The sequence below is a fragment of the Oryx dammah genome, unplaced genomic scaffold, assembly GCF_014754425.2.
Source record: "Oryx dammah isolate SB20612 unplaced genomic scaffold, SCBI_Odam_1.1 HiC_scaffold_8, whole genome shotgun sequence".
NCBI classification, from domain to species: Eukaryota; Metazoa; Chordata; class Mammalia; order Artiodactyla; family Bovidae; genus Oryx; species Oryx dammah.
In genome coordinates this window covers 40,555,242-40,572,662 of record NW_024070192.1, presented here as the reverse complement: position 1 = coordinate 40,572,662, position 17,421 = coordinate 40,555,242, and the positions used below count along the sequence as shown (strand labels likewise).

Here is a 17,421-nt window from a genome sequence, read left to right as displayed (position 1 = left end):
TAGTTCCCTCCTAATGTACAACATCTGCCCATGGTGGGACGCAAGACAGTTTTAGGTGGCCCTCCAACGGTTACTAAGTGTCATTAAATACCTTCGTGTGAAAGCAGTGCTTTGTCTATTCTATTAATCCTCAGTTTAGTGCCAATTTTTTTTTTCTATCTAACTCTTAATAAGTCTTTCTTTTTATTAGAGAAAGCAGGCCTTTAAAATTAGTTTTGCTGTGATTCTGGTACTGCATTTAAAATGTAAAATGTCTTATTCACATAAATTCATTTAGATCTTAAAAGTAAGATTTTATGCATTTGTGTATATTTAGAGATTTCAGTAATAAAAATTTAAGTGAGTTAACTTAAGAGACATATGCTAAATAAAGAAATAATATAGATTATAGAAGATTGGGTAAACATCACAAAGATGATCGAGGAATGACTGGACTTGAAGGAATGCAGTTCTCAATCATAGTCATTCCTAAATCTGATAGTATCTCACATCTGTTTGACTTTCTTTGATCAAGGGAACCTAATTTTCTTAAAGTATTCTGACACAGAGATTTATTCTTCAAAGATTTTTTAGGACTTTTCAAATTTTGTTCTCATTTCTATTTTTAAAATCTGTAAGGCAGCATTGACAGTAATCAAGTAAGGCAGCAATCAAGTAAGTAACTTGATTACTCACTGACTTTTTGATTCTGGTTTTCGACAGTCTGGGACAGAGTGCTGAATACCGTCACATTTGGTCCCTTGAAATCTCCAATAAGCCCAATGTATCTGAGCCTGAAGAACCAAAGATTCGTTTTGTTGCTGGTATCCATGGCAATGCTCCAGTTGGAACTGAACTTCTTTTAGCTCTGGCAGAATTTCTCTGTCTAAACTACAAAAAGAACCCAGCTGTTACACAAGTAAGAGAATAACCTGTTTTGACATGCTTTAAAAGGATAAAGCTCAGTGACTTACTGATTGTATACTGATATCAAGGCATCATTTTCTTAAAAATTTAATTTCCTGTTAGACTTTTATACAGTGGTACTTTTAATATCATTATAAACTTTACTCTTTAAAAATGGACCTTGGTGTATAGTTGTTAATAGTGTCTATTATATTTCTTTGTATGTATTAAGAGCCATAGAGGAAAAGAAATGATAAAGGTTTGCATTCAGTCCTCTGTTCCTTTATGTTACCCTTCCATTCTTTACTCACAGTGATATACATTCTAATTTGAAGAACTTCCATTGCCAGTTATTTACAGTTAGGGTACTATATTGAAAAATGAGATGGAAGAGAAATAGTTTTTCTTTTCATGTAATAAAGATAAAAGTATCGGATGCTAAGAGAGTTTAGAAAAAGTGATACAGCCATGCCAACTTCAGTCATCCATGACTAGAGACTATACTGCTGGTCCAGAAGCTGCTTATACATGGTTAAACAGCCTAGTTTCTGTGTTGTGTTAGAGAAAGGAAGGAAAGAGTACGCCTCTGTTTAGAACATTCACAATTTGGCACTGTCTGTATAGAACTTAGGAAAGGGAAAAGGAAGTAGTATTTGTTTAATACCTACTATGTTGTAGGTACTTTACATATATCATAATTTAATCCTCAACCCTGCAATTATGTTATCTCCATTTAATAGATGTGAAAACCGAGGCAGAGATATTAGATAACTTACCAGAGGTCACACAGCTGCTAAGTGGTAAAACGGGGATTTAAGCCCAGGTGTGTGTCACTGTAAAGCCTATGCTATTCTGTTTTACTCTACTGCCTCCACTGAGAGAAATTTGGAAAGAATTGATGTCACGATTAGGATCCCATGATGTGGGATTAGGTGAAGTGAACGTAAATCAGACTTGATCAAAAAACTTTCAAAAAGGGAGATCCCATTGCCTTCTTCCTGTTTTCAGAGATTTTGTTGATGATGATGTTTCAAAATAGGAGATTACCTAGGAGAGTGGTTCTTAACCCTGGCTACACATTGAAAAATCTGGGAAGTTTTTAAAAATCTCAGTGGCTGGGCTCCATCCCCAGAAGCATCAATATTCCTTTAAAAGCTCCTCAGATTATTCTATTTGGAGAAGGAAATGGCAACCCACTCCAGCACCTTTGCCCGGAAAATCCCATGGACGGAGGAGCCGGTAGACTACAGTCCATGGGGTCGCAGAGAGTCGGGCACGACTGAGCCTATTATTTGGCCACAGTTGCTACCTACTGATCTCATGGTTATAAAAGGTACAACGTCTACCATGGATTTCAAAACTCCTAGTTTATAAGATTTTGCCTCACTGGTCTAATTAGGCTTTAGATTGTGTTTCCCAGGTAGCTCATTGGTAAATAAGACACCTGCAGTGCAAGAGACAGGTTTGATCTCAGGGTGGGGTGATCCCCTGGAGAAGGAAATGGCACCCCACTCCAGTATTCTTGCCTGGAGAATCCCACGGACAGAGGAGCCTCGTGGGCTACAGTGCATGAGGTCGCAGAAGAGTCGGACACAACTAAGCAACTAAACAACAACAATGCTTTAGATTGCCATCTGTTTTGAGCTAAGTGTCAGAATTGTCTGGAGACGTCAAAGAAACATATACATAACCAGAGACCTGTGGTTAAGCCCAAACATATATACTTTGGGAAGAAAATCTCCATCAGGGGAAAGATTCTAGAATAAATTAATTAAAGGATTGCAAATATATTTCAAGCTATTGACTATTTTACCAGAACAAATAAACCAGGGATCACTTATTCTGATTCACTATTAGAAATATTTAGGATAAATTAAATGAGAAGTTCATGCCATAAATATAGGCATTAACACTATGGATATGGTTCATCTGAAGGAGAAATTATTTGGATAAGACAAATATCCTACCCCATATTTCTTTGATATGCTGATTTCAACTCTTCTGTCTCATTGTTTCCAGATGTACATTCATATTTGTCAACTAGAACATTATATCTTCTAGTTTTTAATCTGGAAATACCATATCGCCATTATTATTGACCTAAGCCAGCCAGTGGTCAACAAACCTTTTCTATAAAGGGTCATATAATATACTTTTGGGGCTCTGTGGGTCAGATGTTCTGTGTTGGAGCTACTCAACTCTGCCCTTGCAGAACAAAAGCAGTCATATGAATGGGCAAGACTGTGTGCCAGTAAAACTTTATTTACAATAACCAGCATCAGGCTGGGTTTAGCCTGTGTGTGTGTGTGCTCAGTCATGTCTGACTCTTTTGCAACCTTATGGACTGTAGACTGCCAGGCCTCTCTATCCATGGATTTTTCCAGGCAAGAATACTGGAGTGGGTTGCCATTTCCTCCTCCAGGGGATTTTAGTCTATAGGCAGTGGTTTTTAACCCTTGATGTAAGTTATCGGGAGGTCTCTAGGAACAGTAGTTGTACAGTTTTTGATTCTTTTTAAATTTATTTGGAGCAAGAAAGAATTTTATTTATTTTTCAATTCTGCCTTTTAAATCTGTGTTTAAAACAAATAATGAAGACTTTCTGTTTGAGGCATGGCAAGGTATCTTTTGATTCATATAGAGCTAATATACCCGTTTATTTCTGTTTCTGTTTTAGTTGGTTGACAGGACTAGAATTGTGATTGTCCCTTCTCTAAATCCAGATGGGCGAGAGAAAGCACAAGAGAAAGACTGTACTTCCAAGACAGGACAGACAAATGCTCATGGCAAAGACCTGGATACAGACTTCACAAGTAAGACTTATTTTTAGGCCATTAAAGTACTTTGCAGATAATTTTATTTCTTTGTGCTAGGAGATTGGTTGATCCTGTTACTTAAATGAGTAAGGGGTGCTTTTTTGTCTAGGATGTACAGTATAAATGAATAGAGACATCTTGAAAACTTTGCAGATTTCCTTGTTTTTCATTTGCAAAGGTAATTCAAGTTTTTTCTTCGAAATCCAATATTGGGGAGCAGTTTCCATCACTAGTCATACAGAGATGGATATTCTGTCTCTCTACTCTCTCATATATGTGTGTACACACACACACACACACACAATGTATGTGTATGTTGATTTGAAGGGGCCTGTTTCTTATTTACTTAAATATAAGGATCATCAGCTATAGATATTCTGCAACTTTTTCTACTGGATACATCATTGATATCTGTCTATTTTAATACTTACAAATCTCTAACATTCTTATTAATGGCATTTTAGTATGCTATTAATGTATGGTAGTACTCTAATTTATTCAATAATTTCCCTGCTGATGGACATTTAATTTCATTCTAATTTTTTGTTCTTGCAAACAATGCTGCAGAAAATTTCTGAAATCTTATTTTCTTTCAATAACATGTTATCATTTTCTAAGAGAGGATATATCTATCTCTTTTTGTTTCCAGTAAGAATTTTCTTAAACTTGCTGAGAGTCATTGACCTTTCAACATTATCTAAAATATGTAAAACTCAACATAACCTGCCTCCTAGGATATATCTTTCTTTCTTGAGATAGTGGCTTATGGTCTAATAAAGTATTTACAGATTTTGTAAGTTAACCTTTTGACTATATTCAAGTAGGGAATATTTTCTTAGCTGTTCATACTAAAATTTTAAAACTCGGGATTTTATGTTTGACATTTCTATTTTTTAGGTAATGCCTCCCAACCTGAGACTAAAGCCATCATTGAAAACTTGATTCAGAAACAGGACTTCAGTCTTTCTGTTGCTCTAGATGGTGGTTCGGTGCTGGTCACATACCCATATGACAAGCCAGTGCAAACAGGTATGTAGAATGTTACTTTACATATATAGCATTTAAGCTTAGATGGGAAATTTAAAATTTCAATTAGGTAATGTCCCTTCTGAAACTTTTAAAAATGGTGAGCCTTTGAGCACACTGCGTGAATAACCAGCCTAAGAAGACTGTGTACCCGTCAACAGTTCAAACAGTTCCTTGCAGGAGGGGGCCTAGCTTTACTTAGTGTAGCCGTCTTGTCACACCTGTTCAGTTCACTCCATAAGCATTTATGGAGCAGTTCTTATATCTGTAGATGTTGGAAATACAAAAATGAATAAGACATAGTGCTCACCCCAAGAAATTCATATCATGTGACTGGTTCCAAATAGGAAATGTGTATGTCAAGGCTGAATATTGTCACCCTGCTTATTTAACTTCTATGCAGAGTACATCATGAGAAATGCTGGACTGGAAGAAGCACAAGCTGGAATCAAGATTGCCAGGAGAAATATCAATCACCTCAGATATGCAGATGACACCACCCTTATGGCAGAAAGTGAAGAGGAACTAAAAAGCCTCTTGATGAAAGTGAAAGAGGAGAGTGAAAAAGTTGGCTTAAAGCTTAACATTCAGAAAACGAAGATCATGGCATCTGGTCCCATCACTTCATGGGAAATGTATGGGGAGATAGTGGAAACAGTGTCAGACTTTATTTTGGGGGGCTCCAAAATCACTGCAGATGGTGACTGCAGCCATGAAATTAAAAGACGCTTATTGCTCGGAAGGAAAGTTATGACCAACCTAGATAGCATATTAAAAAGCAGAGACATTACTTTGTCAACAAAGGTCTGTCTAGTCAAGGCTCTGGTTTTTCCAGTGGTCATGTATGGATGTGAGAGTTGGACTGTGAAGAAAGCTGAGCACCAAAGAATTGATGCTTTTGAACTGTGGTGTTGGAGAAGACTCTTGAGAGTCCCTTGGACTGCAAGGAGATCCAACCAGTTCATTCTAAAGGAGATCAATCCTGGGTGTTCTTTGGAGGGAATGATGCTAAAGCTGAAACTCCAATACTTTGGCCACCTCATGTGAAGAGTTGACTCATTGGAAAAGACTCTGATGCTGGGAGGGATTGCGGGCAGGAGGAGAAGGGGACGACAGAGGATGAGATGGCTGGATGGCATCACTGACTCGATGGATGTGAGTTTGAGTGAACTCTGGGAGCTGGTTGGACTGGGAGGCCTGGCGTGCTGCAATTCATTGGGTCACAAAGAGTTGGACACGACTGAGCGACTGAACTGAACAGAACTGAACCAAACATGGAAAGTGAAAGTGAAAGTTGCTCAGTTGTGTCCGACTCTTTGCAAGCCCATGGACTATATATAGTCCATGGAATTCTCCAGGCAAGAATACTGGAGCTGTTGTCCTGCAACACAGACAGATTCTTTACCAGCAGAGCCACAAGGGAAACCCATGAATACTGGAGTGGGTAGTCTTTCCCTTATCTAGCGGATCTTCCTGACCCAGGAATCGAACCAGTGTCCTCCTGCATTGCAAGCGGATTCTTTATTAACTGAGCTATCAGGGAAGCAATGGTACTGAATTCCCCTCTCCTGCTTTAAACTGTGCCTGACTGATTGCACCTTGTGGGGAGTTAAACAGTTGCCTGTTGAATCTACCTGAGGCCATTGTATGTGGAGATAATTTGTGTCGTTTTCAATACATTTTCAGGCTTACAAGGAATGTTGTAATTAGGCCACAGTTGCCTGCAAATGTAGTAAAACATACCAAACTAGGTTTGTATTTTTCTGCAGTGACTTGTTAAACTCACAGTGCCTTTTAATATAAGAAAGTTGCTTCTCTTCTTGGTCAGAATATCCTGGGGTGAACAGACTAGAGTAGCTCAGTTGCTCAATTGTGTCCAACTTTTTGCAACCCCATGGACTGCAGCACACCAAGCTTCCCTGTCCGTCACAGACTCCCAGATTTTGCTCAAACTCATGACCATTGAGTCAGTGATGCCATCTAACCATCTCATCCTCTGTCATCCCCTTCTCCTCCCACCTTCAATCTTTCCCAGCATCAGGGTCTTTTCCAGTGAGTCAGTTCTTCACATCAGGTAGCCAAAGAATTGGATTTTCATCTTCAACATCAGTTCTTCCAATGAATATTCAGGACTGATTTCCTTTAGGATTGACTGGTTTGATCTCCTTGCAGTCTAAGGGACTCTCAAGAGTCTTCTTCAACACCACAGTGCAAAAGCATCAATTCTTCAGCGCCCAACTTTCTTTATAGTCCAACTCTCACATCCATACATGACTACTGGAAAAATCATATCTTTGACTAGATGTATCTTTGTTGGCAAAGTAATGTCTCTGCTTTTTAATATGCTGTCTAGCTTGGTCATAACTTTTCTTCCAAGGAGCAAGCACCTTTTAATTTCATGGCTGCAGTAGCCATCTGCAGTGATTTTGGAGCCCAAGAAAATAAATCCTGTCACTGTTTCCATTGTTTCCCTAGCTATTTGCCATGAACTGATGGGACCAGATGACATGATCTTAGTTTTTTGAATGTTGAATTTCAGGCCAGCTTTTTCACTCTCCTCTTATACTTTCATCAAGAGGCTCTTCAGCTCCTCTTCACTTTCTGCCATAATGGTGGTGTCATCTGCGTATCTGAGGTTATTGATATTTCTCCCGGCAATCTTGATTCCAGCTTGTGCTTCATCCAGCCCAGCATGTCTCATATAAGTTAAATAAGCAGGGTGGCAATATATAGCCTTGATGTACTCCTTTCCCTGTTTGGGGTGAACAGAACCATGTACTTAATTATAACAACTCCTTAATCAACTTCCTCGAGGCACAAGATTTACTCAAAGGAAAGGAATGTGATTTCTGTGTCCATGAAGTTGAACTTGGAGAAAAATCCTTTCGATTTCTCTGCTAACTTCTGAATTTTTCTTTTTGCAGTGGAAAACAAAGAGACTCTAAAGCATCTGGCATCTCTTTATGCAAATAACCATCCATCGATGCATATGGGTCAGCCCAGTTGCCCCAATAAATCAGGTAGGTATTTACCCTACCCTTTGTTATTGTTGTTGCTGTTTGGAGAGAGGACGAGGACTTGCCTTATCTGATCTTATTGACACTACATTTCTCAATGCTTTTATAGATGAGAATATTCCAGGAGGAGTAATGCGTGGAGCAGAATGGCACAGTCACCTGGGCAGCATGAAGGTATGTTTTATAGAATACAGTGAGAATGGGATTGTAAATACGTACTGGACATGGAATGAAAGAATAGCTGGCTTTTCTGATACAGTGAAGTGAATGAACTCTGCTCAATACTCTCTAATAACCTAAATGGGAAAAGAATTTGTGAAAGAAAAGATACATGTATATGTAGAACTGAATCACTCTGCTGTATACATGAAATTAACACAACATTGTTAATCAGCTATACTCCAATATAAAATAAAGATTTTTTTAAAGAGAAGCAGCCTAAGTTAGTTAGAATATGAGGCATAATGGAGAGCAACAGAGGATAAGAATGGAAAGAGAGTTTGAGGCTTTGATTGCTTTGTTTTAGTAAGGAATGGGAAGCCATTGAGCTTTTGAACAGGGATATGGTGACGTGATCTGAGCTGTGCTATGGAAAAATCAATCTCTTAACAGTGGGTTAAGATGGTCTGGAGGAAGGAGAGACTGTGGTGCAGGGAGACTGGTTTAGAATAGCCTAGACAAGAACAATGAAGGCCGAGATTAGAAAAGTGGCAATGGGAGTGGGATCAAGGGATGACGTTTCAGAGATACTGTAGAGGTGGAGTTCACCAGAGTTGGCAAATTCTAGGTGATAGCAAGAAATCAAAGACAAAAGATTCCATAGCCGTGTGATAAAATGAGTTATTAACTGAATTGAATCAGGAAGAAGAATTTTGGTAGTCGGGGGAAGGTGGGAAGTTAGGTTTTGTAACTTGTCCACACAAGTATTTCCTACCTAAATATTGGCTATATTGCGGTATGGTAGGCTTGAGCCTCCAGGTTGCAGGTATCAGAGAGCAAGTACTTATGCTCCTGCCTCTAAGAACTTCGAAAACAGCAGTAACAGCAAGGAAGTTCCAGGATTTAAAGGGAAGCTGACACTCTGCATGTACTTTTCATTTATTCAACAAACCATAAAAACAACCCGTCTACTAACCAGACACTGTAGGAAGCACTGGAGATGTAAAAATGAATTAGACATAACCCCGGTCTTAAGAATTCTCTTAGGAGTAGACACGTTTGTGACTGATTATAATACCAAGGGGTTTATTTATATTTGTTGTGAAATGCTTTACAGGTTCTTTGTTTACATTAGCCAAGTTGTCTTTTTATTCCATTCATCCCGTTTGAGCATTACAAAGCCCCATTCTTACTTGTGCTTACTCATCTTCCTACATTTGTTTGTGAATTTTATATTCCAGGATTATAGTGTCACCTATGGCCACTGTCCGGAGATCACAGTGTATACAAGTTGCTGCTACTTTCCTAGTGCAGCACAACTCCCTTCGTTGTGGGCAGAAAACAAGAAATCTCTTCTCAGCATGTTGGTGGAGGTGAGTAATCCTCTTTTAGAAGCAAACTGCCAGGAGTATGTTCAATGGAAGCTTTTATCAAAACATTTTCTTCATCTCTTACCAAAATCTTTGTGTTATTTATTTTATTTTTTTAATAATTTTATTTATTTTTATTTATTTCTGGCTGTGCTGGGTCTTCATTGATGTGCTGGCTTTTCTCTAGTTGGGGCAAGGGACTCCTTTTCACTGCAGCGCTCGGGCTTCTCTCTGCGGTGGCTTCTCTTGGCTGTGGAGCAGGGCTCTAGGGCGTGTGGGCTCAGGAGTTGCGGCTCCCAGGCTCTAGAGCACAGGTTCTCAGTAGTGTGGCATGGGGGCATAGTTGCTCTGCAGCGTGTGGGATCTTCCCAGATCAGGGATCAAACCCATGTCTCTGACATTGACAGGTGGATTCTTTACCACTGAGCCACCAGGGAAGCCTCAATATTATTTATTTTAAATGACGTAGAAAGGAGAGTTTTATTCCTTTTATATTGCCTAAATAGGTGCCATGAGTTCATATATCTGCTGTATGATGAGGTAATTTAACCCTGTGAGATGCCACAGGTTCTTCCATTGGAATATCACACAGTGTGACTCCTGAGGTGGGAAGTAAAGCATTCAAGGCATAGGAGATTTGGGTTCTAACATTTTAGGCTTGACTATATCAGAGTCCTCTTTTCACTCATTTCCATCTCTGTGCCTCTGCAGCAGTGAATGAGAAGCAAACAAGGTCAGAGTCAGTGGGGAGAAAGGAATATGCCAGCCTTCTGGAGGGTTTTTGGGGGGTTTATGTCATGTCTCAAGCTATTGCTCCTCAGATATCTAGCATCATGAAAATGTCAACTAAAAAATTATTCACAGCCTAAAAGTTGCAAGTTATGTTTTATTTGGTGAGAGCTTTTAGGACTTAAAGCCCAGGAGGCAGTATCTCCAGTAACCCTGAAAGAACTGCTCCAAGGAAGTTGGGGAGCAGCCAGAATATGTAGGACTTTTGCAACAAAGGGCAGGTAGTCTTAACATCAAAAGATTGTTGTTAATTAAAGAAAACCAGGTATCTCAAGTTAAGGAAGTTAGCCATTTTCTATACATGGGAAGATGCAAGAGTGTGAGCCCACTGAGATCATTCCTTTGATATGCACCTCAGCTATCTGGGGCCAGTATACTCTGTTTTCACATTCTGAGTTTTCTCAGGGCTCACCATGAGGAGTGGCTGCAGTCTGATGGCTGCTAGAAGGCAAGTGTTCTTCTGCTTCCTAAGTTCCCTCAGGGCTTAGCAGCTCACCATCTGCTGTGGCTACAATCGCCGGTGACTGTGACATTCTCTGTTTGCTGATATGGCAGGCAATATTTCCATTTATCAACACAAATTTATACTTTAAACATTTTTTTTCAGGTTCATAAGGGAGTTCATGGATTTGTTAAAGATAAGACTGGAAAACCAATCTCTAAAGCAGTCATTGTGCTCAATGAAGGAATAAAGGTGCACACAAAAGACGGAGGTTATTTCCATGTACTGTTGGCCCCAGGTGTCCATAACATCAATGCCATTGCTGATGGGTATCAGCAACAACATTCACAGGTAAGAAACTCAACTTGAGTGGTATACCGTAAATTCTTGTTATTCATAATACTCCTAGAAACAGGAATATATATATGTTAGATATACATGTTAGTTGCCTAGTCGTGTCCAACTCTCTGAGACCCTGTGGACTGTAGCCCACCAGGCTCCTCTGTGCATGGAATTCTCCAGGCAGAAATACTGAAGTGGGTTGCCATTTCCTTCTCCAGGGGACCTTCCCAACCCAGGGATCAAACCCGGGTCTCCCACACTGCAGGCGGATTCTTTACTGGCTGAGCCACCAGGGAAGACTAAGAATACTGGAATGGGCAGCCTATCCCCTTCTCCAAGGGATCTTTCCAACCCAGAAGTCGAACCGGGTCTTCTGCATTGCAGGCAGATTCTTTACCAGCTGAGCTACCAGGGATTAAACTTCTGTTTAACATTAAACTCTTGTTAGGGAGCTTGTAGGCAACAAAGAAAAAGGGACCATCTCCTGATTGTGATAGTTATCTTTCTATCCTTTAGCGACAAAAGGAAATTTTTGTAGCATTTTGTATACTTTAGATGACAACCAACCATCTCCTTGGTTTGCTGTAAAGGCCCTAGGAACATAGAGTGGATATAATATACCGTAAGTAAACTTTTTCCTCATTCTTGCACTTTATCTTCCTAGGTCTTTGTGCGCCATGATGCTGCAAGTTCTGTGGTAATAGTCTTTGACACAGACAACCGGATCTTTGGTTTGCCAAGGGAGCTTGTGGTAACCGTATCAGGTAAATTTTCGGAAGTCAAAAACTCATCCTGACATTTCAGGTTGAGAGTGGATCAGCTCCACAATCATTTGAACCTTCTTCTCTGCTGTCTCCTACCTGAACATGATTTTCCTAGAATACTTTCCTGGAATATTTTCCCAGATGTTCGCACAGCTTGCCCCTTCCCCATTTTCTGGTCTATACTCAAATGTCCTCTCCACAGAGAGGCCTTCCTCCCTGACGACCCTAGCTAAAATAATACCCCTATCACTGTCTCTACCTCACATGTTTGGGTTAAAATACTTCTCACTAGCTGCCATTACATTATATGTTTAGTCATTTATTTGTCTGTATTTGATCTCCCCCGCTAAAACATGAGCTCTGACAAGAAAGGGCTTTTATCTGCCTCCCCAGTGCCTAGAACCATGGGTGGCATGTAGTGGGTCTTAAGGAAGAGCCACTTCACTGTTGGTTGAATGAATGACTTGCAAAGATCATAAGTCCTTTGGACTTTGACTTATATTAGTTCTGTTTTTCCCATGATCCTGGAAGGAGGGAATATTTGTTTCCTCCGGGATTAATGTGCCATTGCTTGAATTACTGAAAGTATAAGAAGGAAAAAATGTGGTAAAACAATAAATACTATGCTATATTGTATCTTTGGACACAAAGAACCTTGGTTTATTTCTAAGGAGAGCTTGAACCTGTTAGAAAATAACCAAGTTTTATTATAGGGTGTGTTGGGGAGAGATCCTTGGTTGAGAGAGAGTCATATTTTGGAAACAGGGGCAAATCATGGGGCCTTTTGTGTGGTGTTTACAGTAGACTGGTTCTTGACTTGAACGAGATAAAGCATGAATCACTAAGTGCTTAGAAAGACAGAAGCTGGGATCCAGTTTAAATCTGACTCTGCCACCTATCTGCTATTGTGCCCTTAATTTCTAATAGGATTTTATTAGTTGTATTTTATGGTTCTTAGACTCTTATTCTGATGAAAATTTACTGGGAAGAAAAAGTAGAAGTCATCGATTGATTTTAAAAAGCCAGTTACACGGCATTAGCCGTAGTCTGCATTGTGGTGAAAGGAAACAATATACTTGTATACATATACACATGCATGAAGGGAAATCCAGAAAAAGTATGCACGAGGCTTGTTAAAAATGATCTCAGGATAATGGAAGTGTGAGGAAGTCGAGTTTGGGGTTTGGGTTTTTAGTATTTTGCTTATCTGTAGTTTTCTAATTTTGTGCATAATACACGTTACTACTTCTCTAATAATTAAAGGTTGTTTTTAAGTGCATGAAATAAATAAACGAAGGGACTATGCTAAAAAGTGCCATTGTAAGCAGCTGCTTATTTGCATCCTTCAGCGGGAGCTCCACTCACGTGATGGTTCTGTTTGACAGGTGCCACCATGTCGGCATTGATCCTAACAGCTTGCATTATCTGGTGCATCTGCTCAATCAAGTCTAACAGACACAAGGATGGCTTTCATCGGCTCAGGCAGCATCACGATGAATATGAAGATGAAATTCGCATGATGTCAACTGGCTCCAAGAAGTCTCTCTTAAGCCATGAGTTCCAGGACGAAACAGACACTGAGGAGGAAACGTTATATTCCAGCAAACATTGAAACACATGCCTTGCATCTCTCCCAGCATAAGTTACAGTTCTTTTGGGGAGACACTGCATCAAGGAGAGAGACTGTCTTGTTTCTTCAAAGAGCTTTGGGAAGTTAACTTGCTAAATTTGTATTCTCTGTGAATTTGGCTGCAGTTTTGAACTTCCCCTCCTTAAAGTACTCTTACCTTAAAAAAAAAAATCTGCTTTCTATTTATGCAGCAGAGATGGGACAGCCACTTCGTTTTTCTTTTATAATTTAAGATGAGCTGTTTGGAGCTTATGTTGCAACTGCACAAAGCCAACTAGTGGATGTTGTCTTTTGCACATCAGGTGGTTTACTAGTGACTTTAGCTTTTTCTCTTTATTTTAAATGGCCAAAAGAATCCAGAAACATTAAGGCAGGGACAGCAGTCAGAATCTGACATAAAGCTTTAAAAACTCACTTTTTTTTTTTAACCTATTGAGGAGTACTTCTCTCTAGTTATTGAATAGCTGGAGTTTCTCTTATTATTCAGGTTTAATGGAGGCTGAATTGATTTTGAAACTTATATAGAGCATTAGGAAATGAATAAATGGGCTTCTGTATTGGGCTTTCTACCTGTTCCAAGGCTAGATCAGAACTGGTGGGCTGTGCTCTTAAGCACAGAGGATTTCTCTACCTCTCTTTAAGGTTTAGCAAAGTTCTAAACATCCCCATTTTAAGGGATAACTCATTGACTCTGTTGTAAAAAGATCTCAATGTCCACTTGAGTAGAGCCAAGAAGGAGATCTAGCAAAAGCTAAAACTCATGTTGCCTATCTTTTAACAAGGTAAAAACCCACAGGTGCTGTTGCTTTTATCTGTGAAGCACTAGTTTATTCTAGGAATGCCTAATTCTCTAATACTTCCTAAATTCGAACCTTTTTTCTATGTTGTACACTTAGGGTTTTCAGATGACCTGGCAATCGACAAGATCTGAATTCTACTGAAAATACCTGGAAGTATGGAAGAAACCTCCTTGCACACTCTTAACCTACATTTGAACACAAAATATCTACACTTCATGTGCAGCCCAGGCCGGCACCCTCTCATAGCATCCTGTTACTGAAATAGCTTGGCCAGCCTTATTCATAAAGGCCTCTGCAAGTGATTGGGTTCTTTGTCCTAATGTTTCATTTGGCAGTCTCTTCTTGATCAACCAATTTTGTTGAAAGTTCAGTTGAAAGCACTTAAATATGGCTCCCTCTATTAAAAAACAAACAAACATAAACACCATAGTGAGAAAGTATCATCTTCAGTGCCACTGAAGTTATTGCAAACACCTAAAAGATTTGCATTTTACTGTGTCTGTGATATTATGCTATTCAATGGAAACGATGCTTTTTTGTGAGTATGAGTCTTACCAATGATCTAACGCTTTAATACCTTGGAATGTTTTAACGGCCAAGTTGCTGCTGAACTTGTACTAAATCAGGGGATCAAAAAACTTGCTCTCATCTTTTCAAGTTGAATTCTATATCCATTCATGTATCAGTCATCCCAAAGCTTTCACATGGAGTGGTTCACCACCCACCTAGGTCATTCAACCCAGTTTCCTGAGAAATGTACCCAAAGTAGCTTTACGCAGAGAGATCTGGTTTAGCAGGAATAATGGTCATGACATTTATTACTGAGTATCTGTAGTCTAATTTGGGTGGTTCAGGGTTAAGCCCTTCCGGTATTAACTCTGTTATCAACACAACTCTCGGTTTTGAGCCCTTGGCCACCCTGTTCTCAGTTCACCACATGCACAGAACAGAAGTCATGAGGTTCTGGAGCTTAATGAAATATACATGATTTAGTTTCTTCTGATAATACTTTACATTTTCCTTAAGGGGCTGATGTGGTGGCATTGCTCTTTTCAGCTTTATTTTTAAGAGTGCAAAGTCAGAAAACCCACAAAGGGCCTGTAGAGTGGCTGGCTCCACTTGGGACGACTGCAGGTAGAAGTGAAACAAAGTTGATGAGACACCCTTCAACTTTATTAACATTGGTCTTCACTAGAGGATGCCTTTTAAATTCAGTTCTCTCTTGAATGAAACAGATCTTTCACTGTACATCACAGTGACTGGAGTCCATGCCTTTGCAGCATGTGTAAAATATTTTTAGAGATGAACGTATAAATAGTTCTTTTAATAATGTTTCCTGAAAGGAAAGCCAAATTCTGCTATAAATCTTGAACCTCTGATGAATTTCTAAATGATGCATTGCTCTGGAAAACAAGGCCTTCTCAGCCTGTGTTACCTGTTAACATGAATGTACAGGATCATGACTACTAAGACTGTGTCCTCTGCCCTGCTTGGTCTTTTATTTGTGGATCTAATGTAATATTAGACCACATTAACTGCTTAAGGCATTGAAGCCATACGGCATGGGGAATGCATTTCTTCAGTATTTCTCGTAGAGACTTTCCATTTCCCTGGAGTCATGGAGGCAAGTAAGTATCACAGTATTAAGAAATTTGCCCAAAACCTGAGTTGTGCCTTTTTTTTACTCACAAGGCGTTTTTTTATTTTTTGTCCTGGTGATCAGTGTGTAAGCCTTCTTCCCTCGCAACTCCTTAATAAAAGCAAAGTGATTGAGTAGGTCATGTTCAAAGTGTCTGCCTGTGTAAATGCACTTGTACTGATTATACAGTTCAATAAGAAGAACTCAAGTTAATTTCAGAAGGAAAGGCCCTTTGGTTTTGATGTATTTTGCTGAACATTTGAGTAGTGGTTGGGACCCTATCCAGTTGAGGAATGCTTACAGTTCTCTTTGGAGGGAATGTGCTTTGGGACTTTGTCATCCTCCAGAAAGGAAACAGAATGTATATTTGGCCCAGTGTGATTGACTGGTTAACCTTTGGTAACTTTCACCTGAATGAGGTTTGCTGAATTAATGAGTATTGCACGTAAAACTAACTATGAGTTGGCAAATAAATAAAAGGTAGTGCTGATGACTGCGCTTATTGTGTTTCTGAGCTAACACCAGGTTACTCAGTATAACAGTGACCTGTTCTTCTATTTCCATTTATTCTCAGCAGTAAATCATTTTATTTTCCTGTGGTCAGAAATGCACTTGTGCCAGGTTTTGTCCTTGCTGTATTAAAAGCTTCTTGGCTGCAAATGCCATCATAGTGCCCTACGTTATGGTTCTTGAGCAGAATCATTTTTAACAGTAGCAACTTTAATGTTACTACAAAAATTCCGCTACGGTCAATGTTCAGTGATTTTCTAGCTAGCAAATTTTTGATAAGTATTTGGATTTCTGATTTGCTGTAATTAAAGCAGATTTAGGGGGGTGCGATTAGAGCCCTTGATTAATGTCAGGTAAACTTGGATTTCCAGTTCAAGAAGAAATATTTCCCAATACCCAGTTCTCCTGTTTTTAGCAATAATTCATGAATATTTCACTTGACTTTCAGAATATTATCCTAGTTGATTTTGATTTGGCAGAATCTGTTGTGAAATTTGAAAACAGGCTACCATTTTGAGGCAGTTGGATATAAATTCTATAAATGTGTATGACTCTGGCTTTTATAAATGGCATAACATGCGTGTACAAGCTACATTCTCTGCTGGCCATGCTGCAGATTTTCTGGAGGTATGACATAGTGGTATTTTTCTACTCTCAGATTAAAAATCAACTTTTAACCTCTCCACTTTTTCAGAGTGACATTCCCCAGCTCCAGAACAATCTATAGCTATTTACATGAGGTGCCCAAGACTCCTTCATCTCAAGTGCTTCAGTCTTTGGTTTATTATGCACTGTGCCTTCAAAACGAAATTTTTAAAAGGGACTTTAAATGAAGCTGAATAGTAGTCTAAAAAAGTCAATCTGTGTAATTTATGTGAAATCTAACTGTAATGAGGTCCTTTCTGTTTTTTATATGTAAACAGATCTACTAATCCTGTATAAAGGTTATTTTATGATGTCTGTCTTTCTTTGTGTTTTGTCTCATAAGCTTTCTTCAAAAGCAGTAGACCAGAAAAGGTTATTGTCTCAATTCAAAAGTTACGGATTTAGTGTTTCTACCTATTCGAGGGGAAAAATAGTACCAGACAACGAATACAGGTTGTTAGCTGCAGAGTGTTTCTGTCTTCACGAATTGGCTTAACATAAAACTATGTTTCTGGAATAATTACATAATAACCACAGGTCAGCTAGATTGATGTGTAAGTCTAGTCATTCCACAATGAACATAATAAA

The 17,421-nt window shown here is 39.1% G+C and overlaps 1 protein-coding gene across 1 annotated transcript in view; it reads left to right on the top strand.

Moving 5' to 3' along the window:
* CPD (carboxypeptidase D) overlaps nt 1–17,148 on the top strand; it is a 71,263-nt gene extending 54,115 nt beyond the window's left edge. Inside the window, exons 13-21 of the mRNA XM_040243816.1 lie at nt 703–898; nt 3,562–3,697; nt 4,598–4,729; nt 7,651–7,746; nt 7,853–7,917; nt 9,144–9,275; nt 10,669–10,854; nt 11,510–11,609; nt 12,995–17,148. Of these exons, the coding sequence (XP_040099750.1) occupies nt 703–898; nt 3,562–3,697; nt 4,598–4,729; nt 7,651–7,746; nt 7,853–7,917; nt 9,144–9,275; nt 10,669–10,854; nt 11,510–11,609; nt 12,995–13,221 (1,270 nt within the window). The 3' untranslated portion in view covers nt 13,222–17,148. The remainder of the gene's footprint in view (nt 1–702; nt 899–3,561; nt 3,698–4,597; nt 4,730–7,650; nt 7,747–7,852; nt 7,918–9,143; nt 9,276–10,668; nt 10,855–11,509; nt 11,610–12,994) is intronic.
* The last annotated feature ends 273 nt before the right edge of the window (nt 17,149–17,421 follow it).